Here is a 24,000-nt window from a genome sequence, read left to right as displayed (position 1 = left end):
TGAGACTCGATTATTTTAATATTAAAAGGTTTTAGTATAAATAGAATTGTTATAAACGAGTTTCATTATTTTAAAACACACCATCTCTCTAGAAACCACTTTTCTAGAGTTCTCTGACTTCTCTCTAAAGGTTCTGTATCTCTGGTCGTCTGATTGAAGAACCGAGACCGTAGGATTGATCTCTCGGCAAGCTCTTCAAATTGGACCGATCAGTTTCTCCGTTCGCGTAAGTTGAGTTTCCGCTCTTTTTTTTAGTCTTTTTCTGTTTTCTGGTGCATGCAAGCCCTCTTCCACTTGCATGCGACGTTTTAATCATCAGTATGAGTCTCTACTGATCAATGATCATAACGGTATGTCCTGATCGTTCTTGTGATGTTTCTATGTGTAGATAGAGCATCATGTGGAGTTAGAGGTGTTGACGTTTTTAATGCGTTGACGTTTATAAAGTTGTCTAAACATGATAACAGGTAAGGGAAGCTAACTGTTTTACTTGAATTTCATCTAGAAATCATTCTGATGACTTTGAATTGCATGATTGATTGTTGTATGAGTGCTTGAATTGCGTAATTGAGTGTATGCTTGGATTGTGCTAGATTTCTTTGCTGTTGCATGTGAGAACATATTGAGAATCTGGTATTTTCGCCTAAGCGAGCAACTCTCGCCTGAGCGAAAACACCAGAAACTCATCCCCTGTTTCTGCGCGAGATCTCGCCTAGGCGAGCCAGTCTCGCTTGAGCGAGAGTCACTCTCGTCTAAGCGAGACAACTTAGCCTGAGCAAGAATTCGCCCAGAGTTTGGGTTGTTCTCTGTTTTGAGCCTCGCTCAGGCGAGAATGACTCGCCTAAGCGAGAGAGCCTTTTTGCCTAGGCGAGACCTTCTAGCTTGGGCGAGAACCCCTGCAGTTGAGTGTTATTTCTTTGTTTCTAATGGATGAAGCTATGTTTGAATGTTAAAATATGAACTTAGTTATGATATGCATGAATTGTTATGACTGGTAATATGTGTGGTGAAATTGCATGAAGTTGGAATATGAGAAGTGGTTGAACTAGGATTTCAAGGGAAATTCTAAGAGGAATGTTTTAGTGTATGTAAGGACATAAGGACTCAGTTTTGGTTGGTATCCTGACGCTCCTAGTAACCATTAAGACTCATGTAGAGTATGATGGATTACGTCGAGGGGAGTAGCAGGAGGTCCTGGTCTATGGACCCGATCCGCCATAGAGGTGATGGGACTTACCTTGGGAGTAGTTGGGTGATAACCCCTTGTGTCCAAACTCTGCAGAGTTTGGGAACCGTCGCAGGTGCAAGCTACCAAGAGATCCAATGTCGCTTACATAATCCGGATATTGAGTCTAGAGTCATGTAAATGTGTTGTGGTGGTCTATATGATTCTGGTGATAATGAGAAAGATTGCATGGTTTCTGTTTATAATTGAACTGCATGATTCCTTAATCAGATTAGCTTACCCTTGCTTTTTGTGTTCCTGTCTTATGTTGGATGTTTCCTTTTGCGATGATCACCTATTCGGTGGGAGCAGATATGGTTGCAGTGTCAAAGGCACTTCTGGAGGATGAAGAGCCATCATGTTAGTATTGAAGAGGAGGTTTCCAGTGGGAGTTTTAGCAGTGGTCGGTAGTACAGAGTTTATTAGTTTAATTTAAGTGTATAAGTGATATATTTTTATAATCATACATTTTGTAAGACTGTATTAATATATTAGGTACACTATTATCTGTTTTGAAACTATGATGAAACTCCCTATTTTTTATCAATTTTAAACTGCTGAAATTGGGATGTTACAATTCATAAGTTCCATATCAGAGAAACTTGACAATAAATCCTTTATTGTTATTTATTGCTTTTGAATGCAATTTAAATACATTCATATTTTTTTTTTCAATTCTTGTGGACTGAAAATCCTTTTTATATTTGTCACTACTTTTACGACCATCAATCAAAACATATGATTTCTTTCCTTAATGTTTCATTTGCAATATCCAAACCCTAAATATCTAATTTAAGTATCGCAATGTCCACAAACCCTTTCAGGCGAGTTTTCTCACTGCAAACACGTACATAAATACATTACAACATAATTATATTTCATTTGCTCACGTTGAGTAAAATTATAAAAATGCATTATATCTCAATTGTTGTGAAAATACAGCGATCTCCTTTAACTAATTCATCTATATTTAATTCAAATTTCATAATATCATAAATTTCATCCATACTAATCAATATATAGACATATTTTACTCCAATTAATCATCCATTATAGTTCTATCATATAAATTCATTAGATTTCACAAAAGTAATTATACTGTGAAACAAGTAATCCATAAGTGTAAAATATTTTCTATATAACATTAAGTGCAAGACATGCTACAACCTTCCATATTGGTCAATCTGAAATGGTCAAAAAATATCTTTTGAATAACTAATTTCAGAAGTCATAAATCACTTTCTAAATTAGGTTAGTGTAGAAGTAACTGGTTGTTCCAAATTTTTCCCAAAGGAGCCACCAAAAAGCAGGCTTTGGATAATCAAGAGTTTACAGTACGATAAAAAAAGAAAAGCTTAAATAATTGTCTCAAGTAGAATACTTTTAAAATCGCTTGTATTCAAATTTTATTTATATTTAATTCTTCTATGGGATGATGCATTTCGGCCCCCCTCGGTGGACCAAATTACATAATTTTTGTACATTTTAAGAAATAAAAAATAAAATTAAAAGAAAACTATTCCAAAGGATATTAGATTTTGAAAAAGCAAAAATATATTGAAGTGGCAAGACAGATTAAATAAATGTGTAGGACTATTTTCCAAGATTACTGGATTGCCTATGGAAAGGCCAAAGATTTACGAGACGATCAAGCACACTTTTCGAGAAGTAGCCCGAAAATCCTGCAGGTGTAGGAGGAAAGTCTTCTGCTGGCATAGCAAATGGACGAATCATGTTTTCCATGGTTTCTAATGTCAGATATGATCCTATTTGTTGCAGCCTCTCGGGACCCATGATGGGCAGTGTGTGCTCCTGGTGCAGTGATGTACACTCACTACCTTCTTTCTGCCAACCATATACATAACACAATTATGTAAGCTTTTGAATTTGCCTAGACAAGCTTTTTGCAATGATGCTATCAGCATGCATTGACATTGAGTGGGGTTTCCTATAAGAGGGATTTCAATTTTACACCAAAGGAAAAAAAAAATGCAAAATGTACTTTATTGCATATGATTTACCTCCAGGGGGGATAGATCAGCACCACGGCTGTAGGTCAGCTCTACGCGGTACCTTCTAGGATCTTCCAAAGCCACCTGTGATTTCAAAGTCAAAAGAAGGTTCAATATGATATTACTAAACAATCTAAGGAAGTACAATAACTTAACCTATTCCTGTAAAGCCAAACATTTGGGAATAATTCTACAGGTAAATGGTTAAAATGGCTCACCTCTGTGTTCTCAAACATCCTAAGAACAACGTGGCTCATATAGTCAAGCTCCTTTGTTTTAGATAGTCGCTCTAGAGCACCACGGCAGACAAGACCCTCTTCTTCTTGAAGGGATTCATCCAAATTACAGTAACGAAGAACATTCATAAGAGAATGTATGTGTGATTCCTATCAACAAAATTATCAAAGTGAAACAGAGTAAGAAGATAAAATTTACAGCTCCAATAATTATTCTTCAATCTCTCATTAGGGGATTGTGGTTACAACACTCACTGATGTGAAGTATAGGCGTGTTCGCACGTGGCGGTCAGGTGTCTTCACATTTGCATACCTGGTGCAAAACAATAAGATTAAAGTAGAGTAGACCAAAATAGTGTAGAAAATAAAATCACATGAGGAATTGATATTAACTTTGGATCTAAACGATATTTGGTCTCTTTATCATCATCATCATCTTGATCTATTTCGTCATTCTTATGGGATAGTTTTGATTTGGCCTCTGCATCTTTCTTAATTTTCTCAGATAATGAAACTTCTTGGTTATTCTTTATAACATTAATGGCTTCCTCTCGAGTGTTCCTCAGATCAATTAAAAGCTTCCCCAGCAACCGACGAGCAACCTGAATTGAAACAGCAAAAAGGAAATTAATCAGGTGGCTAGAATTTTAAGTACATGTGCATAAACATTAATTTGAGTACTGTGTTCAGCCGTTCATCAAACAATATAACCTGCACGAAACTGAAGACATTATAAAAAGTGCAACATTTAAATCATTAATGTGGATATAGTATGACGGAAGAAATATATAAGGTTATTAATTTCTATAATCAAGGTGATGCAACATGCTACGGCAATAACACTTAAAGCAGAAGTTGAAACTTTTGTGCAACATATTTCAAAGATTCAAGTTAAATCAATTCCACAAGATTTTTAAAACATGAATTTTGCTTTCTTCATTTTCTTCCTCAAGATAGAAAGCATAAAACACAGATTACTGCAAAACGCACTTAGGCTCCATGGTGCTAAGAAAACAGTGACATGCCTCACAATCTGACACAGAAATTCATAGTGGACAAACTGAAATACATCATTCTCAAAGAATATCAACAATATATAAAGTGAACCATGGGTATTTAGGGGTGTGAGAGAGGTCTCTGGAGGTGTCTCATGCTGAAGTTCTTAGAAAAGAAAATCATTGCTGGTTTTTGAGATTCAATATAAATCAGTGGATATCAATGACAATGATATGGTTTTGATTTCCTTCTCTTGGGTGGCTGGCTCTATGATTATGCCAAAGGGAATACTATGATTACACTTTAGAGGTTTGTAAGGTAAAATGAAAATTGAGTAATCTTTACAACGGGAGTTTACCTTTGCGCCAATCTTCAGCTTCTGCTTTGGATTAATTCCATATTCGTTTGGAATTACACCATCTGCAAGCATCTGCAAATAAATAGGCTAAGCAATTAGGGAAGTGCTAAGATTGAACTCATTAACCACTATACAAAGGAAAATAGTACGTATCAGAGGTTTTATTTCTGTGCAGGGAATATTCTAAATTTTAGTTATTATATAGTTTCTTTCCGAAAGGCTAAACCAACACTGTTCAACGTATATCAGTTTTAGTCAGGCAGCATTATACCAAACACAGTTCTACATACCTGAGCAACTTTGAAAAGTTCATCTAGTCCTTCTAGATTAAGATGTGCATTGTGCAAAAGATCATATCTGTAAGAAAGCCAACATTAGCTTACCATCAGAAAATAATAATACATACATAATTTAAATGAAACCTCCAGGACGTCTAGAGGGATGAGGCTTTATTGATGACTCCTTGTTATTGGCGTGTGACATTAAAAAATTAACTTTAATAATTGAGAAGTGTCCTTGAATGTGAAGACCATATGCTTCGATTCATATTTGCTTATATCTTTACAAAACTTTTGCCACGTTTAATCAAACAATTTGAACTTTTAGGTCTTTGGTACAAAAATATCCAAGAGTCGTGGGGAAATTAAAAGAGAACTAAATTATAGCGCCAGTTATAGCCATCGGGAAACAAAAGAATCTTCGATAATATAGTTTCCCCTTTAAATCAAAATGAAAAAACTCCTAGAAACTGATTGCCACGAACATAGTTATTTTTATTTAAATGGTTAAATATGTTTTTGGTCCCTTAACTTTTAGTGAATTTTGGAATTAGTCAATTTCGAAACTGAGTTAATTTAGTCCTTCATATTTCGAAATACGTAAATTTAGTCATTTTAATCAAATTTTATTAAGTTTATTTGACATTTCAAGTGCGTTTCATAATAGTATTTGATTTAACATTAAAGCAAAAATGTGTCAAATAGTATAAACAAGTCAAATACAGTCCTGAAATGCGTATGAAACATTAAGTAAACCTAACAAAATTTGATTAAAAGGACTAAATCCATGTATTTCGAAAGATGAATGACTAAATTGGTCCAAAGTTTTGAAATAGACTAATTCCAAAATTCACTGAAAGTTAAGGGACCAAAAACATATTTAACCCTTCTTTAAATTACACTCCTGAATGATAGAGTTCCAAAAAATAATCATAATCTATCCCCATAACTGCAATCTAGCACAACTATTTGTAGAGTTGGAAATGAACTATTTAATTATAATAAAAACAAAAAGATAAAAGGGATTACTTACTTGCATGAATCATAAACGTCAGGAATTTGGGTGATATCATAGCGGCTGTACGTGTAAAAATTCTGTTAGTGTGTCTGCCAATCTAAAACACATATAGAACCAGAAAAACAGAACCCCGTTGGCAACACATGTAAGGTAGTGGAATTCATGGTATTGCAAGTGAGATTCTCATTGGAAAGTGTTATTTAAAAACTAAACGTGGTACAAGTAAAAATTCTAAGTAATAGCTTTTTCTCACTATTTTTTGACAAATAAAGTGGCCTAAAAGCCACCTTTCTTCAGTTATTTAACGTGGTACAAGATAAACTAAAAATTAAAGTACTATATATATATTTCTACAAACAGAACAAAAATAATTTAGGTGAGATAGCTTAAGTAGATTTATGCATTAAAGAAAATTTTCATCCACAGATTAAGGAAAAATCTAGACAATGTCAATATTATATAGGTTTAATTAGTTGATTGGTATCCAATTTCGTTTGGAAATTTCAGTTTGGTATTTGTTTTTAAAAAAGTTTCATTTCCTCCCAAAAGTGTTTCAAGTTCCTTTCAGAAAAAAATTATTAACATCATTAACGACATGACACGTGTCAACCTCTAGTTTTTTTCATTTTTTTTAAAACTTTTTTTTGCCACGTGTCAGATCCTTAGTGTGGCACGTGGCATTGTCTTGATTTAATTTAGTCCCTACACATGTCTATTTGTTTCAATTTAGTTCCCACTTTATTTGTTTCAATTTAGTCCGAATATTTTTTTTCAAAACAAAGAAACATTGTATCTCTTTTAAGACAAAATTTATTATTTATATAAATGGTATATTGATATTTATTATTAAAAAATGACTTACAAAATTAAGTATTGATATTTATATTAAAGTTTAATGGTAAAAGTCATAAATAACAAAACATAGATTAACACATAAGAAAAGATGTAATATGTTATGACATCATTTTTAATAAAAAATATTATTATTGAAATTGTTATACTCATGTTTTGTTATTTATGACTTTTATTACTAAATTTTAATATAAATGAGTAATTAATTTTGTAATTCATTTTTAATAATAAATATCAATATAATATTTTTATAAATAATAAATTTAGTCTTAATGGTTAGACAATATTTCTCTACTTTATAAAAAAAATATTTGGACAAAATTGAAAGAAATAGATTGAGAACTAAATTGAAACAAATAGACATATGTGGGGACTAAACTGACACTTGGCAGGGACTGACACAGGATAGTATCTCGCCATGTGGTACTGACAATGCCATGTGTCACACCAAGGATCTGACACGTGACATTTAAAAATAAAATAAAATAAAATATTAAAAAATTTAAAAAAATGAAAAAAACCAGAGACTAATACATGGCACGTCGTTAACGGCGTTAATAATTTTTTTTTTCTAAAATGGACTTCGTTGAAACACTTTTTCAAAAATTAGGACAAAATTAAAATTTTTTTGAAAGTGAGTACCAAACTGAAACTTCTGAACAAAAGTAAGTATTATTCAACTAATTAAGCCTTATTATATATTATGTACTGACTTTTAACTTCTTACATAAGAAATAATTTGTTTCGGAAAAGTTCCGGCATGTGTGGAACTATCTTTTTTCAGGCTAACATAAGCAATAAAACGAGGGAAAAATGCAGGAACAAGATTAAACCGAAAAAGGTAAGATACTTACTCCTTGCGTTCATTGTACAAGTCTGTTTCAAGCTTTTTCCATCGAGCATACATTAGTAGAAATCCTTCACTACCACAAGGTAATCCAGCAGCTATTCGGTCAACGTCAATAGTTGTCTTACCAAGTGCATTTGCTTGATCATAGGGAGGAATTATATCATATAAGTTTCTTTCTGTAAGTTTCTCATTTTCATCCTTTGCAAGTAGTCTTACTTGTTCAGTAACCTTCTTAGTCAACTTTACCTATAGACAACAGGAAAATTAAGAAATTAAATAGACCGTGAATATCAATTAGCTATTTTGCTAGAGAGGCTTTACTTGCAATTTCACTCGAATAAATGAAAATTCTATTGATAGAAGAAGTGGCAATTAGGATGAGATTAAAGCTAAGAACAAACGAGTAAAATTTTGATTACATCTTTATTATAAGGTCTATTAGAGAATGACTCTTAGCGTAATGGTAAAGTTGCACCTCCGAGACCAGTCAGCCTTCAAATTTCGAAATAGCCTCTTTGCATATAATGTTTCCTACAATGACCCTCTCCCATGCCTTCGCATAGAAGGGAACCTTCTAGCAGTAAGGAACCTTCTAGCAATAGGGATATTGGTAGTAATTTGTTATATCATTTGCTTTCCTAGTACTATAATCAGGACAATGATTTAGGATTTCCTAGTTGCATTGTTTAGGACAATGATTTACGCTCGTAATTAGGCCAATCATTTAAGTTTCATAGCAACCTTAATTATGGAATCAATTAGGATTTGTTATTGTAAATTTAGGTGAATAAAGTGATCTTTGTTTTTTATTTAAAGTTGATCAGAAATACATGAAAGATATCGGCAGAGAAGAGATAGCCAGGAGAAAAGATAAAGAAAATAATCTGGGATGAGAGGTCTAAGAAGATAAGAAAAGATGCTAAATCAGTCTTGGGTGAATCAAAAAGTTTGGGTTGAGAGATAAGGAATTTTGGTAGCAGGATGAAAAGGTTAAAAACAAGCTCAAGCTCAAGGAATTTTGGTACTGGGAAAGGTGCCCAATGACAAAGAACAAGTTCAAGGGTCAATACTTAAGCTCATATAATTTGAAGACTATCATTGCCCTGCTAAGGGTAGAATAAAGTAACTATGGATTTTATTTTGGGAGAGGGCAGAATAGTAATTTAGTGGTTGCTAGGATTTTCAGTTTTGTGATGTGTCCTTCTTGACCGTTCGACGTCATCTTGCCATATGAATGTGAATATTTGCAATGATTAAAGGAGAAAGAATTATCGGTCTTTATCAAGGTAACCTATTAAGATATCATTATGTCAAGATATCATTATATATAGTTAGTTATAATATCATTTGTATTTAGGCTTCGTCCATATTTTCTTCATTATAACTACATTACCCTCTGTGTATATTCTACAGAAGGGAATTAATCCTATACCTAATACTATTTTCACATGGTATCTAGAACTAGGGTTTTCTAGCAAACCTACTCTTAACTTTCTTTTTTCTTTTTTTGCCACCACCGCTACTGCCGTTGTTGCTGCCGCAACCGCTAGCGATACCACCAATCACATTGTCTCGGCCAGGCGACCACCATGTCGCCGAGATCGTCTTGATCGAAGTTGCTGCCTGCCCTCACGTGTCTCTCCTAGTTGTGCCTCTGCTGTCGCTTTCCACCACACGTGGCCGCGCTTGTGACCTTGTCTCGGGCAGTGAGTACCTGCGTTTGGAACACCTCTCGTCCTTATTCAGGATCTATGCTTGTTGACTTGATCAGAGATCTATTTTGGTTTTTTAGGATTGTTCTCTCTCCTCTTTTGCTACCACTCTGCCCAATTCGTTAATCTATACTAATTATGTCAATGTGAATCTATCTATTAACAAATTAGATGACACTAATTGTGAGACTTGGGCATCAGAAATTAAACTTTGGCTTAAGAGTCAGGGGGTATGTTGATCATCTTATCCACAGTGGTAGTGAAGTTTCCTGTTGGTTGGAAATTGATGCTCAATTATGCATCATTATCAAGTCCACTATTAATATTCAAAACAAATATTTCGTGCCAACAAAATATGTTCAGAAGTTTGGAAACAAGCAAAATTACTCAACGTCTTTATAGTCTATATGTTCATAAGGGTTTCTTGTGTTACGATGTTGCTGCCCAGCGATTACGTATCTCTTGAAATATGGTTTTCTTTGATCATTAAGACTTTTTTCCATTTCTCGATGATGATGGTTTTGATACTCTCCCTACCTTTCCCGAGATTTTCTCATGCTCAAAACAATTTAAACCAGGGTATGTATATAATAGATGCAAGCCTGCTCCGCGCCTTCCAGACCTTGAACCGTCACCTGAACATACACCAATACCACCTCATTGATCAAGTCGTATTCCTTGTCCACCAAATAGGCACAGTTACTCCCCTATTTCTCTTACTGCCACTTTATCTAGCATTTCTATTCCTTCTTGCTATTCACAGGCTATAAAGGATGTGTTGGGTCAAAGTTATGCAAGAGGAGTTGCGGGCCCTTAGAAGAATTACACCTGGGATATTGTTCCATGGCCCCCTAGTGTCAAACCCATTGGTTTAAATGGGTGTATTATGTGAAACTTAATTTTGATGGTCCTTTTAATTGTTACAAGGCTCGTTTGGTTGCTTTGGGTAACAAATAGTAATATGGAGTGGATTATGATGAGACATTTGCACCTATGGCCAAAATGACTGCTATCCGAATGGTGCTATCCATTGTTGCCTCCAAAGGCTGGTCTCTCCATCAAATAGATATGAAGAATGCCTTTCTTCATGGTGACCTAGCTAAAGATATTTATATTACCCCTCCCCAAGGCTTGTTTTCTTCTTCTGTTGGTGTATGCAAGCTCAAATGTTCTTTATATAGTCTGAGGCAAGCACTACGAGCATGGTTTGAAAATTTTCGAACTAATCTCCTTGGCTTTTCTTTTACTCAATGTCAACATGATTCTTCTTTATTTATTCAAACCACTGTAGCTAGTATTGTTCATCTCCTTATTTATGTTGATGATATGGTCATTATTGGTTTTGATCATGTGTCAGTACAACACCTCAAACAACAACTTCAAGCTTCTTTTCATATGAAAGATCTTGGAGATCTTCACTATTTTTTGGGACTTGAGGTTCATTCTGATCCAAAAGGTCTCTTTCTTCATCAACAGAAGTATACTGATGATTTGATCTCTTTGGTTGGTCTCCAAATTGTTGTTCCCATGGATACTCCTCTTGAAGTTAATGTCAAATATCTATGTGATGAGGGTGACATTCTACCTAATCCTTTGTTGTATCATCAATTAGTGGGTAGTCTTAATTATTTGACTATTACACGTCCTGAAATCTCCTTTGCAGTCCAGCAAGTTAGCCAATTTATGCACACTCCTCGCCATTTTCACCTAGATGTTGTTCGATGTATCATTCGTTACTTGAAAGGTACTTCTTATCAGGGGTTTTGCTTCCCCACTTGGACGTCTCTTACTTTGATGGGGTTATAGTGATGCTGATTGGGCAGGTTGTCCAGATACTTGCAAATATATCACAAGTTGGTTTTGCACTTATTTCTTAAAAGAGCAAAAAGCAAGCCTGAGTCTCCAAGTCTTCCACTGAATATTGTGCGATGATGTCTCTAGCCTACTCTGAAATTATTTGCCTTCGTGGTCTTTTAACTGAGCTTGGCTTCCCTCAACATGCGGCTACACCTTTCTATGCTGGTAATACTAGTGCCATTCAAATTGCGGCCAATCTCGTTTTCCATGAACACACTAAATATATTGAAGTAGATTATCATTCCATTTGTGAGTCACTGGTTACTCGTATTGTCTCTCCTCCCCAGATTTCCTTGCAACTTTAGCTTGCAAATATATTTACAAGGTTGTTCCTCGTCCTCAGCACCCGTTTCTTATTAACAAATTGATGCTCCTTGAACTGCATCAATTTGTGGGGGATGTTAGGCAATGAGTCCGCTAGACCATTGGATAACTGAAAGAAGTTGGTGTGCTTGGAAAGGAAAAATAAATTGGAAATAACTTTAAAATGGTCGGACTCGCAGTAATATTTCTCATATATTTCCAAACATATCTTTCTTCATCCTTTTTTGCTTCTTTTTAACCAAACATCTTTAACTCCACTTTATTTTTCACCTATTTCCGCTCACTCTATTTTAATTAATCCTATTTATTTCCTCTATACCAGAAAGAGTAGTAGTACTCACTATTCTTGACTATAACACATGACTTCATCGGGCAGTCTGGACTATTTAGTTTAATGATGAAAGTTCAGTTTCGTGAGCTCTTTTAAATTTAATTAATCATATAGAGAGATACTATAGGAAGCAAATTAAAATTATTCAGAGTGATAACGGAATGAATTTCACTTTTCTGAAAACACAAATCTTTGAACCTCACCAAATAAAGTAACTACAATAAGGCCTTATCCTACTAGGTGAAGTATGTTATATGGATCACATACGACATTCAACTTTGTTATACTATTTGCTGGATGAAAAACATAAAGGCAGTACCACAAAATATTTTTTCTTCTAGTCACCAAACACGTTTGGAATTTGCAACCTACCAATATGGCTTCAACACAGTCTTGGTCATCTTTTTTCCAGTGTTACTTATAGGGTCCTTAAGTTTTTGTTTACTTTCTTGTTTGCAAGTGTATTTTTTGAATCCTTTTATGCGATGTTGTAAATTTGTAAACACCATTATTCAAATTCTAAGGAACCAAGTTTGAGAGCAAGATTTACAAAACAATACCAAATTGGACAGTAATTCTGATGCATTGGGTGGCAATCCAGCTCCATCAACCGTCCAAGGAAATTCAGATGATCCATTGCTATCACCTGTCTTAGCTTTACATGTAATAATTTCTTTCAACCGAGCCTACAAAAAAGGAAGATAAAAGGTATATTAGCATTGCAGTAACCCCAAATCTTACTAAAATGTAGGAACCGTGAAGGGCTTAAGCACCATACATCCGAAATTAGAAATTTGGACCTGGATTGCAAATTGACCATTTCTCTAGTTATTTTACTGGTTAAATTATTTTGAGACAAAGATCCAAAGTTTTTATAGTATTATATATGTCAATAATAAAATTTAGAAGCTGGGTTTAAAATGAAAAGATGTTATATTTCTTTCAAATTTTAAGTCTCATAACGCTAAACATTTTCCCCTCTTGCTATGGTTAACACAATTCAGAAAAAAAGCAACAATGGAATTAATTACAAAAGGATACAATCACTAAATAACAGTTAAAAATTTCAATCATGTTAGCTATATGATATTAATGACATCAATCATATGCCTCAATTATTTTATTCTCAACATTCCAAACTATATGATATTAATGACATCCAATCAAAACACACAACCGTTTGTTATGCCTCAAATTTACTGAATAATAATAATACAATTTTCATGTTAAACTAAAAATATGATAATAGATGAAGTTACAAGTTCTCCAAGTCCTGCTCAAGAAATAATCTTATCAATTTACAAAAAAAGTTAGGAACAAATTTATATTTTCTAGTACTCTCCAGTAAAGCTAAGGTATGTCTTTTTATATTTTCCCATCCATAGTCTCTTAAATGTCGAGCAACCAAGTTCTTTGTGTTTCCAATCATAATCCAATTTCATAAACATTGAGAAATTCCCATTGTATAGAAGGCAATATAAATAACAAAAGAGATTACAAACCTTGGCTTCGTCCATTTCAGAGCTGGCATTTTCAAGCCCATCCAACATGGAGGAGTCCTTGCTAACAAGGGAAACCTTAAGAAAATAATCACAATCAGTCAAATATATATTCTTAAGAAAACAAGGTTTTACATAAGCTTTATTGAAAAACTGTTTGTGTTGTACCTATCCTTGTAGCTAGGACTCTAGATATACTTTTCTTGTTTCTTACTCTTCCCATCCTCATTGTATCTAAGAGAAACCATTACTAATATAAATACAAGAACCTAAGATAGGACAATTTAACTATCTAAATAATAATCTCTTTTTTGTTTATCTCCAGTTGATATGAGAAAATATCTATTCCGCTTTGCCTATCTTTGTTTTGCTTGGAAAAGTATACGCCTTCCAACTAACATCCACCATTGTCCATCACCGTCCTTGTCAGAGACTGAATTTGCCCCATGTGCACCTTTTCCATTCGCTACTGCTAGGCACATTATGTTCACACGCCACCTTCCTCTCACAAGAGTGACACCGCGCTTCCTCCTTAGGGATTTCCATACCTACTAGCCCTGTTTTAGCCTTTGATTCTCCATTTCTAGCTTGGTTGAAGGTCAAATATGTGATTCACAGTTTGTTTCTTATTCTTCTTTGTTGGTCTCCTATTTCAATTGAAGCTAAATATAGGGCAATTACGCCTCTTGCGAACTTGTGTGGATAAATCAATTCCTTTATGAATGAAACTTTTGTGAGATTCACTGAATGAAAATTTATTGTGATAACCAAGATACTTTCCACATTGCTTCCAATCCAGTGTCCACAAGAGGAATAAATACATAGAAATTGACTTTCGAGAAAAGTTGTTGTCCAAGGAAATTTTTATTGAGTTTATTAGATCCAATAACCAACTTGCATGTGTTAACAAAATCCTCGAGAGGACCTCAAATTGAATTTATTTATTTCAGGCTTGGTATATAATATTTGTATGCTTCAGATTGAGGGTGAGGGTTAGAATAGGTCTTAGATAGGCTTTATGAAAAGTTGTTTTATGTTGTACGTATCATTGTATTAGGACTCTTGGTATGACTTTTCTTGTTTTTTACTCTTCTCTCTCCTTATTGTATCTGTGGACAACCCCTCTTAATATGAATATGAGAACCTAAGAAAGGAAAATTAAGCACTCTAAGTAATGTTCTCTCTTTTTTATTTATCTCAAGTATATCCAATAAAAAAACAGATAAAATATTTTCTCCAGCAGAAAGAACACAAACCAGGATTGGAGTTAGCTGCCCTTCTAGGTCGAGAAGACCTTTGGCAAAAGCAGCTGCAGACATCTGTTCAACACAGGTCATGAAAAAATGGCTCACATATGATGCCAAAAAAATACCTTAAACTCCAATACCATATTTAGAATAAAGAAAATAAGATTTGAGATTAATCTCCCTTGTGTATAAAATACACATAGAGACTATATTTATAATAAAAAAAGTATGGGCTAAGTCCAAAATACATATGAAAACTAATAATAATAGAGACAGAAAATAAGATATTAAAGATATCTTAACACCAAAGAACAAAATTGGATGACTAACAAGGCCGATGTATAATTGCAACACTGATAACATAACCACTTGGACTTTCTTGATCAAGGTGAGCACAACTCAGGCCATACCTGCACGCGACCCTCGTCAGAGCTGTAAATCTTCAGATCATGACGGTATGTACTATGGAGGCGAAGTAGCCCTGTACCTTCTCCTGTGATTTAAAGCACACAAAAGTTTGCCTTCATTCACAGTACAAACCATTGACAAGTTCATGTTATATGAAATAAGAATGCATGATTCTGTATGAAACATGTCTTACAAAGACTACACAAATACATACTAGGTTAAACTATTCCCTTAGTCCTTACAGTTGACCCTATTTGTAAGTTTTGGTCCCTAATTTAGGATGTTCAATTTCCATACTTTAGTAAATTAATTTATTATTTTATGTAATTTCCTATATACAAGAGGAATAGCTGTACAGTTTGAATATCAACAATATTCCTTCTATTTCAACTATTTATGTCATTTACTTGAAGTAAACCGAATTGAATGTTTACCTGGATACATTTTATTCCGGAAATATCTTCCCAGTTCTTCAGCCTGTGAAAGAGAAAGTAATTCAAACAACTAGGAAAGATGATTATAAATGAAAATTCTTTTTTATTTCTAACAATATTAACAGTATATAAAATTAAGCCTCAGAACCTGCTTTCTGCCAGCATGCGTAAGAACGCCACCATATTTAAGAATCATAAGAGCTTCAACAGGTTGTTCTTCAATTTCACCATTGCCTTTTGTCACTTTGACCCACTTCAGTGGTTTTAGTTGAACTTTCCTATATATGCCAGAGAAATGTCCTCCCTGATAATATTAGAAAAGAAAAAGAAATTAAATAACTTACGACTTTGATAAAAAAAAATGCAAAAGGTAGCAATTTTACAGGATTTAAAAGGACACGCCAGCTTATATGCTGTATCAGTATGCCTTGGCATGTCTCAGCTAACAGACAATATCCTGTATTATGCACAAAGAGAAACATCATTAATTTCATTTTTTATGACTGACAACCCAGGTAGGAAAACTTTTCCTTGTGCACAGCTTTTGGTCATCAAGTCATGGGCTTCAGCTATGTTGCGCAATGCATTCCGCCATATAGCTTAATCAACATTGTGAAAAAAATAAGAAGAATGAATTCTTTTACACCCTCATAAGAGTATGTGCCCAATCCAAAATGGCCATGAATTTGAATTTTTTTTCATATACCTGACAGATAATATAGAACTGAAATTTCTTGTGGAATGAAAAACAAAACCAATCAAGGGCATAAGATAATGCAGAGAGCTTTCACGAAAAACTGAATTTAATTCAAATTCAAATTACTAATGGGTTCATAATACAAAGTATAATAGATTATTAATAATAGATAAAATAGTGCCAAGAGAATTAATAACCTCCTCAAGAACTACTTTAACTTGACGAAGCTTTTCAGCATGCTCGACATCTTCAGCCTCACTGTCACTTTCTAGATCAGGTCTAAATATATACAAATATAAAGTTAATTCCAAAACCCAGCTTAGCATACACATGTATTGACTAAAAAACTGGTGAAAACTATTAGTAGTACGTATAAATGGCAAAGTATACATGCAACAGAAAGAGTCCGTTTTTTAGCATGGCTAATGAAATGAAAGATGCACTATTCTCGCTTGAACATTTAAAAAATGAGAAAATTTCATTTGGAAGGAAAGAAATTATGCATACAAGAGATCCTCCGCATAGATATCCATGTAGCCGGACCCCATTTTGGGGGATATGTTTGGTTGTTATTGTCATTAAATAATGAAGTAAGGATAGGAGTGATAGACCACAGAAGCTCTAAAACCATGACAAAAGTCAAATCAGCCCAAAATCTTCAGGATTTAGAATAACTGGCCTTTGAATCCTTCAGAAATCGAAAAAAAACTAATAATAAAAGAAAAGCAATTAAATCATCTGCAGGAAAGAGCTTTTCAACTCCTCTGCATGTCTAGAAGCCTATCGAACTTCATATCAATCACCTCCCTAGCAACAGTGCTGGGCTGAGAAAGATTTAGTTTGCATAACTAACTATAAACAACCAACACCCAGAAAAAAAGTTAAAACTAGAGTATAAGCACCGAACTACCTTTCACAGAAGATATATACTAAATTCAATGAAAATTTAACTATAATACTGGAGGTGAGGATTAGTTGATCAAGCTCTACTAGCATGAGCGAGATCATGACCAATGTGATTCTTAACCTGTTCAGGAAGTCCCTAAAAAAGTTTTTGATGGATACAACATAATTCCTAGACACATTATAATGCTATAATTAGTAAAATATATACTAACCTGATTTATCTATCAAGTTATTGTCACAAGTTCACAACGAGACCACATAATTAAGATTTTTACTTTAAAGAGCATCATTAGAGCAGTTGTATTAATAGCTCCTACAAGTTGTGAAGAATAATTACTTTTAAACCTAATTTAGGAACATGCAATCTGGGAACTCAACACACATGCAATAATAACACATGCATGTATGCTAAAAGACCGAAACCAGATACTCAAAAAGTAAGCTAATAAACTGCATGGGACAATAACTAGATCAATATTTGTACAGGTGACATACCTTGTGCGAGGCACCAGCATCCGTGTGGCATCTAAAAGGTCTTGCAGCTCAACAGCACTTTTAAGTTTTGTCTGCAACAAAAAAGATCAATAGATCAACCACCGTAGATTAAGCAATCACTAGCTAAAATAAAACTTTATAAAAATTATTAAAGGACCTTTAAGTCTTGTCTGTAAACAAGATACCAATTGATATACCACAGAAGATTAAGAATTCAGAATCTCGAATAAAATTTCATGCTGTAAATTAGAACTAGAAAGAATTAATATAAAAGAAAGAAGATTGTTATTAAATTACTACTTTTGAAACAATACATTAGTCTCTATATATAGAAAACTCTGACATTAAAATTAAGAGATCTCTAAAATCTTCTTACAACTTCTATTAGCTTCTAATAATACATTAATATTCTACCAACTTCTAGTAATGCATTTAATATCCTACTTACAACATTAGGAAAAAATTATCTATAAAATCTTACTATTCAATTCATCATATTTTTATGGGTAAATAGTCGGTTCAATACAAAAAATAGTGATATATTTCATTTTTAGTTAAAGAAGAAAAAAACATTACAGTCTTAGTACCAAAGTTTTAATACAGTCTTATCCTCAAGTTGGAGCACACATATTGTATGTCCTAAGCTTGGAAGAAATATATTCAATGGTCCTCACAAGGATTTTGTTAGTACATGTACAAGTTGATCATTTGATCCAACAAATTCGGTGCAAAATTCCTTAGGCAACAACTTTTCTCAAATGAAATGACAACCAATTTCAATGTGTTTAATCCTCTCATGGAACAATGAATTGGAATCAATGTGGAGAACATCCTGGATATCATAACGCATCTTCATTTGGTTGAACCTCACAAAAGTTTAATTAATAGAGGAACTATTTTACCCATATAAGCTCACATGTGAGGAATGTCATTGCTCTATACTCGGCTTCAGCAAACGATCATGCAACATTTTGATTTTTACTTTTCTAGTAGATAATATTTTCTCCAAGAAAACCACAATATCCTGCAAGAGTGTCTATCCACAGGTGAACCAGCCATATTGGGTATTCCATTTATGTTCATAAAGTAGTCCTTGTCCTAAAGCCTTGTTGAAGTATTAACATTTTAGTAATCAATACAATGATTTTGCATGAATTGACTCACAACACCAACTGCAAAAGATAAATTTGGTCTAGTGATAGTGAGATAAATAAGTTTTTCGGCCAGTCTTCTATCTCTTTTAGGGTCAAAGAAAATTTTCTCCCTGTTCTACCATTAATTTCTGATTTGGATCCATGGGACAATTCCTTGGTTTACAATCAATCATCTTTGTCTCTTTTAAGATGTTAAGAGCATATTTCCTTTGAAAGATTACAACTCCTTTCTTTGATTGATCTACTTCTATGTCCAAAAAATATGAGATTTCCAAGATCTTTGGTCTAAAAATGATTGGATAGGTGTTCCTCTAACTGAGAGATTTTAGTTGCATCATTCCCTGTAATGACTATATCGTCAACATACACTATTAAGTACACATTTTCCAAGGCAGATGTGACAATGTGGCTGAACTTTCCAAGACAAGCACGGAGAGATTGCTTGAGACTATAGAGAGAGGCTCAACTTATGATCAAAATCCTCTTAATTATCTATGAACTTTGGCACTCCAATGTTTGAGAAATACAAGCTTTTGACAAAATAGAATGAGTGAAAGGTTGTGCTTAGTCATCAAATTTTAACCTAAGATATTTGTGATATTCTTTATTACAGAACTTCGGCTCAGAAAGTTAAGATTTGGAAATATTGGTTGTCTTAGGAGAGCCATGAAAAGAGTAACAATTTTCTTGGTTATGACCCATTACAATATATGCATTGAGAATGGCTTCTACCTAGGACACCCTTCTCTAGTGCCAAGGCCTCCTTTTTTACAAGTAGTAATTATGGCAAAGAAGATAGTTCTTGAACACAAGTTGAGCATGGTAGAGGCAGGGAGATGGTCTAGAAATGCAACAAGGAAACATAGGGTTTTGAAGAGAGAGAGAGAGAGAGAGAGAGAGAGAGAGAAACCTAGGGTTTCAAGTGAGAGAAAATGTGATTAAATAGAAAACAATCCAAATGCTCTTGGAATGAAGAAGAGAAGGCAGAAATTGGCTCAAAATGATCCGATGAGTCAAAGTGTGGTGAACCAAGAAGATTTCGACCACCAAAAGGCAGTGTGTGAGTCACACGTGCCTAGGGCAACATGATGAGTGGACGACGCGTGACAAAACATAATCTCAACTCTTGAAGGATTTGCTTAATCCACACAAGTTCACACGTAACGTGGGGCATAGATCTATATTCAGCTTCAGCATTAGATCAAGTAACAACACTTTGTTTCTTAGTTTTCCAAAAATATAAGATTTCACACGGAATATGTAACATCTTGTGGTAAATCTCCTATCAATGGGACAACCAACCCAATCTACATCACAACAACCTAAGACTTAAGTATTTCCCCTATTCTTATACAATAATCCCTATAGGATTTGAAGCTCATAATGGAAGTAACAAGGTGTGCCTCCTAAAGAAGGCTTTTGTATCTTCAACATATATCTTAACATGATATCGAGAGCCAAAACTACATTTGTGCCTTATTGGTGGACCCACTATTCATTGGTGTAAAATTTTATTAGAAATTGTGTTTCATGCTAATTTTCGACCTCTTCTGTCACTACTTTGTCACTGACTTTGCTATGGCTGTCATCATTTCCACTTCCATCATCACCATTCTGCCAAGCTAAACCACAGTTCGCATCAACTCTCCAACACATTCACTGTGCCGTTGGTACTAAATCCAATGGAGCAACGATGCTCCCCCATGCATATCAACGTGTCCTTCAAGGTTAATTGCATATTAACATTAATTTTCCCTTTAACAAACACGTAACAATTATTAAATAGCCAAACACGTGTTCAATTACCTCAACCTTAATGGAGTTCAAACAAAACTAATGGAATTAAAGTTTTTGTACTAAGATTGTTCTTTTTTTTGCCTCCTCTAGTAAAAGGGAAATATGTCAATGCTTATTGTATTGTATTGAATTGACTATTTACCCAATATAATTTAGATGAAGGTCTTGTTGATACAAATTAGATAGCAAACATTTTCATTAAGGAGCTTCCTCATTGTATATTCAAGATATTTGTGAAGTTGGGAATGATCAATATTCCAACTAGAGGGTGAGTGTTGTAAATACAAGATTATAAGGATAAAAATTTCCTCAATATCTCCATATTGATTAGGTGAAAATATCTTTAGAATCTTCTAATTCATTTCTGCATATTCTTGTCTCCATATTGATTACTACAAATAGAGATGATGAGAATATAATTGGTTTCAACCAGATAACTACTTGTTTGCCTCATAGTGCAAGTCTTAATAATAGTTGTCGAAGGACCAAAAATAGCATTACCTCAGATTTGGGTCGGCCACCATTGTATTTTAACATTAAGTTCAACAACTTTTCCTCAGTAACCTTTAGCTTCACCTTCTGTTTTGGAGTTCTATCACCACTACCAAAAGTGAATAGTATATAAGAAACCACACATTTTACTAATCAAATGAAAAAAACAATAGTACATACTGACGAATAACAGCAATTACACATCGCAGTTCCTCAGATTGTCCAAAAGTGCCATTAATACCACTACCCTGACGAGTTAGAGGCTCAGAAGGTTGGATTAGTTCATTTACTTTCCATGGTAAAGTTGGTGGAACCACTGAAGAAAGATGAGGAGCTTTTGCATCTAACAACATCTTTCGTAGCACACACGCAGAATCATCATAATACCTTCAGTAGAAAAACAAAAAATAATGTGATTTTGAAAAGCACAAAAAAGTTGAGAAATAATGTATATATAGTCTAAAAAAGTCTAGAGACAACGTGTAGTACAAAAAAAAATATTAGAAGGCTAGTTTGTCATACATCAAACAAGATTTCATGAATCAAGTAAAGGTTTTTATTTTCTTAGAAGTGTCATATCATTTTTCTAGAGTTCCAAATTTGTAATTTATGTAAGAGTACATAAATGACAAGGGGAATTTTTTTCCCTTGAACTAATTTTCATCACTTTGTAATGACTATGACACAGAAGGAAATTACGTAATAAAAATCATTATGGGTAACATATACATTGTATATGTAATCATTATGGTAATATAAAGCATGTGAGTTTGTGATAGTAATAAGCAAAGTACATAAGAGATGAAGAGACAAATTTAAAGGTTTTTTCGCCTACATTCCTCTTCATACTCTCTTCTCTTGGATTATTTACCTTTGCTTTGACAAAATTAGTAGTGCCTATTGAAGAGCCGGGGCATGCGACAAGCTTTAGTGATAGATCAATAATGGTTTAACATATGAAATCAAAACATTTTATTTGTCTTTCCTTAATTCATCGAGCACTATGATATGCATACTCTGTAAATTTGTCTTATGTACTCTTCATATGAAATAATTATTATGTGTTACATTTAGAAACTAGACTTTAAGCAAATTCAATATCACAAAACCAGCTTTTAAAGTAAGGTTTACCCACTTATATTATAATTTGACTATACTTCTAGTTGATGTGGAATCTCCAACACACACTCCTAGCTAAGGAATGGACACATTGAGCTTGAGACTAGATATTTATGATTGATCCAATAGTAGTTCAATAAAAGGTGGCATGATAAAACTAACTACCACTGCTAAGATAGGTTTTGATACCATCAAGTCGACTTTAAGTATAACTCAGCCTCACAAAATTGGATAGTAAGGTTAAGTTTGCACCTTCCTATATATTATAATTTAGTCATATCTCTAGTCAATATGAGATTTCTAACACAACTTCTTAGCCAAGGACTATGCATTTTGAGGGCGGGAAAGAATATCTGTGATAGGCCAAACAAACTTCACTAGGATTGGCTTTGATATTATTTTGGAAAATAGGCTTTAAGCTCGGAAAATAGAGTTTAAGCAACTCAATCTCACAAAACGAACTTGTAAGGAAAGACTTGCACCAATATACTTTGACCACATTTCTAGTCAATGTGAGATTTTCAACAATTACAAATATAGAATATAAAAAATGACAGACAATATCCAGCCAACCATTCAACATGACAAGTGATTGCCTAAAACAAGATAAGAATTTTAATTTGCGACATTCTTTTCCAAAGATCAGTTACATATGCATATTAATCCCAATGGAAACTATTAGAAATGTTGCTTCCAGCAAAAGGAACTTTATTGGATGCAATCAGAATTCAACACCCTATTCACATTGGTTACGATGATATAAGTTCTCACTAATCATTCAGTGTAGCATTTTTAACTTTTTGAAGTATTGGAATCTCTATCATTTCCAATATTTACTAAAGATAGAAGGGATAATCAGATATATATCAAATTGGGAAGAACTGATCCTATGATTTTCTGTTAATATAAAGAAAGTGAAAATCTAATAAAGTATTTTAAACCATTATGTCCATATCAAAACAAAAATATCTAATTCAAAATTTACTTGTACGAATTTTTAACAAAGCTCCATCCATTCACATCACAAACATATGAGCGTCCCTGACTTCTCAAGAGATCAAATCCACAAACCTGAAAGCAACATAAATTTAAAGGAGGGCATAAAGATGATCAGAGAAATTATTTTCTTATACTCATATAAGGATTTCACTGAATCAATATTCTAAAAAGAATCACATTCATTAAATAGAAACTCATAAAATACTGTGCATACTTCACTGGCCCAGCCACATTTTACCTACATTACAGTTAGCTCACAGATTCACAATCCCATACTTACAAAGTCAGACAAAGTGAAGAAATAGAATTTAATTCACTTTAGGATTTCCTTGGAAAAATAAAATTAGAGATACACTCTTTTGGAATAAATCCACTGAAATAATAAGATTCATTTTCTAAAACACTAGATTGATTCGATGATAGGACTTATCAAGATGGTTAAACTATCAGCAAGAGGATTTCGAACATATTTTCTAAGCTAAAGATCAAAATTCACAGAGAGGCAAAAAGGCTATAAAATAAAAGAACAAGCAGCTAGAATGAAAAGAGAGATAGGAATATGGTGATTGACATGATTCAATAGCAGTTTTAAGAAAATACAATCCTACACAACATTAGGATTAGTGATTAGTACAGAAATTGTACACAAAAATAAATCCAACTATACAACCAAGGAGCCATACACACTGTTTTAAAAGATAATA

The 24,000-nt window shown here is 33.7% G+C and overlaps 1 protein-coding gene and 1 long non-coding RNA gene across 8 annotated transcripts in view; one reads left to right on the top strand and one right to left on the bottom strand.

Annotated features, from left to right (window-relative positions):
* Positions 1 to 2,603: 2,603 nt before the first annotated feature.
* LOC114180958 (inositol hexakisphosphate and diphosphoinositol-pentakisphosphate kinase VIP2-like) overlaps positions 2,604 to 24,000 on the bottom strand; it is a 31,407-nt gene continuing 10,010 nt past the window's right edge. For all 7 annotated transcript variants that reach the window (XM_085672476.1, XM_028067256.2, XM_085672477.1 and 4 more), the window contains 20 exons: positions 23,283 to 23,368; positions 21,359 to 21,565; positions 21,188 to 21,287; positions 17,736 to 17,806; positions 16,532 to 16,613; positions 15,786 to 15,941; positions 15,638 to 15,680; positions 15,206 to 15,288; positions 14,805 to 14,867; positions 13,552 to 13,626; positions 12,610 to 12,735; positions 7,830 to 8,071; positions 6,139 to 6,183; positions 5,118 to 5,184; positions 4,828 to 4,899; positions 3,867 to 4,075; positions 3,729 to 3,786; positions 3,456 to 3,623; positions 3,247 to 3,321; positions 2,604 to 3,070 (listed from right to left, as the gene is read on the bottom strand). In XM_085672476.1, coding sequence (XP_085528602.1) covers positions 2,819 to 3,070; positions 3,247 to 3,321; positions 3,456 to 3,623; positions 3,729 to 3,786; positions 3,867 to 4,075; positions 4,828 to 4,899; positions 5,118 to 5,184; positions 6,139 to 6,183; positions 7,830 to 8,071; positions 12,610 to 12,735; positions 13,552 to 13,626; positions 14,805 to 14,867; positions 15,206 to 15,288; positions 15,638 to 15,680; positions 15,786 to 15,941; positions 16,532 to 16,613; positions 17,736 to 17,806; positions 21,188 to 21,287; positions 21,359 to 21,565; positions 23,283 to 23,368 — 2,280 coding nt within the window. In that variant the 3' untranslated portion in view covers positions 2,604 to 2,818. The remainder of the gene's footprint in view (positions 3,071 to 3,246; positions 3,322 to 3,455; positions 3,624 to 3,728; positions 3,787 to 3,866; positions 4,076 to 4,827; positions 4,900 to 5,117; positions 5,185 to 6,138; positions 6,184 to 7,829; positions 8,072 to 12,609; positions 12,736 to 13,551; positions 13,627 to 14,804; positions 14,868 to 15,205; positions 15,289 to 15,637; positions 15,681 to 15,785; positions 15,942 to 16,531; positions 16,614 to 17,735; positions 17,807 to 21,187; positions 21,288 to 21,358; positions 21,566 to 23,282; positions 23,369 to 24,000) is intronic.
* LOC146886669 (uncharacterized) lies at positions 8,095 to 10,763 on the top strand. Its single transcript, XR_014994541.1, has 2 exons — positions 8,095 to 9,111; positions 9,376 to 10,763. It is a non-coding gene; the product is annotated as an uncharacterized LOC146886669 (long non-coding RNA).

Source organism: Vigna unguiculata, chromosome 4, assembly GCF_037176805.1.
Source record: "Vigna unguiculata cultivar grain cowpea cultivar isolate G323 ecotype 2 chromosome 4, ASM3717680v1, whole genome shotgun sequence".
Classification (NCBI taxonomy): Eukaryota; Viridiplantae; Streptophyta; class Magnoliopsida; order Fabales; family Fabaceae; genus Vigna; species Vigna unguiculata.
The sequence above is the reverse complement of the archived record's forward strand: the minus strand, read 5'-3'. Positions and strand labels throughout refer to the sequence as shown.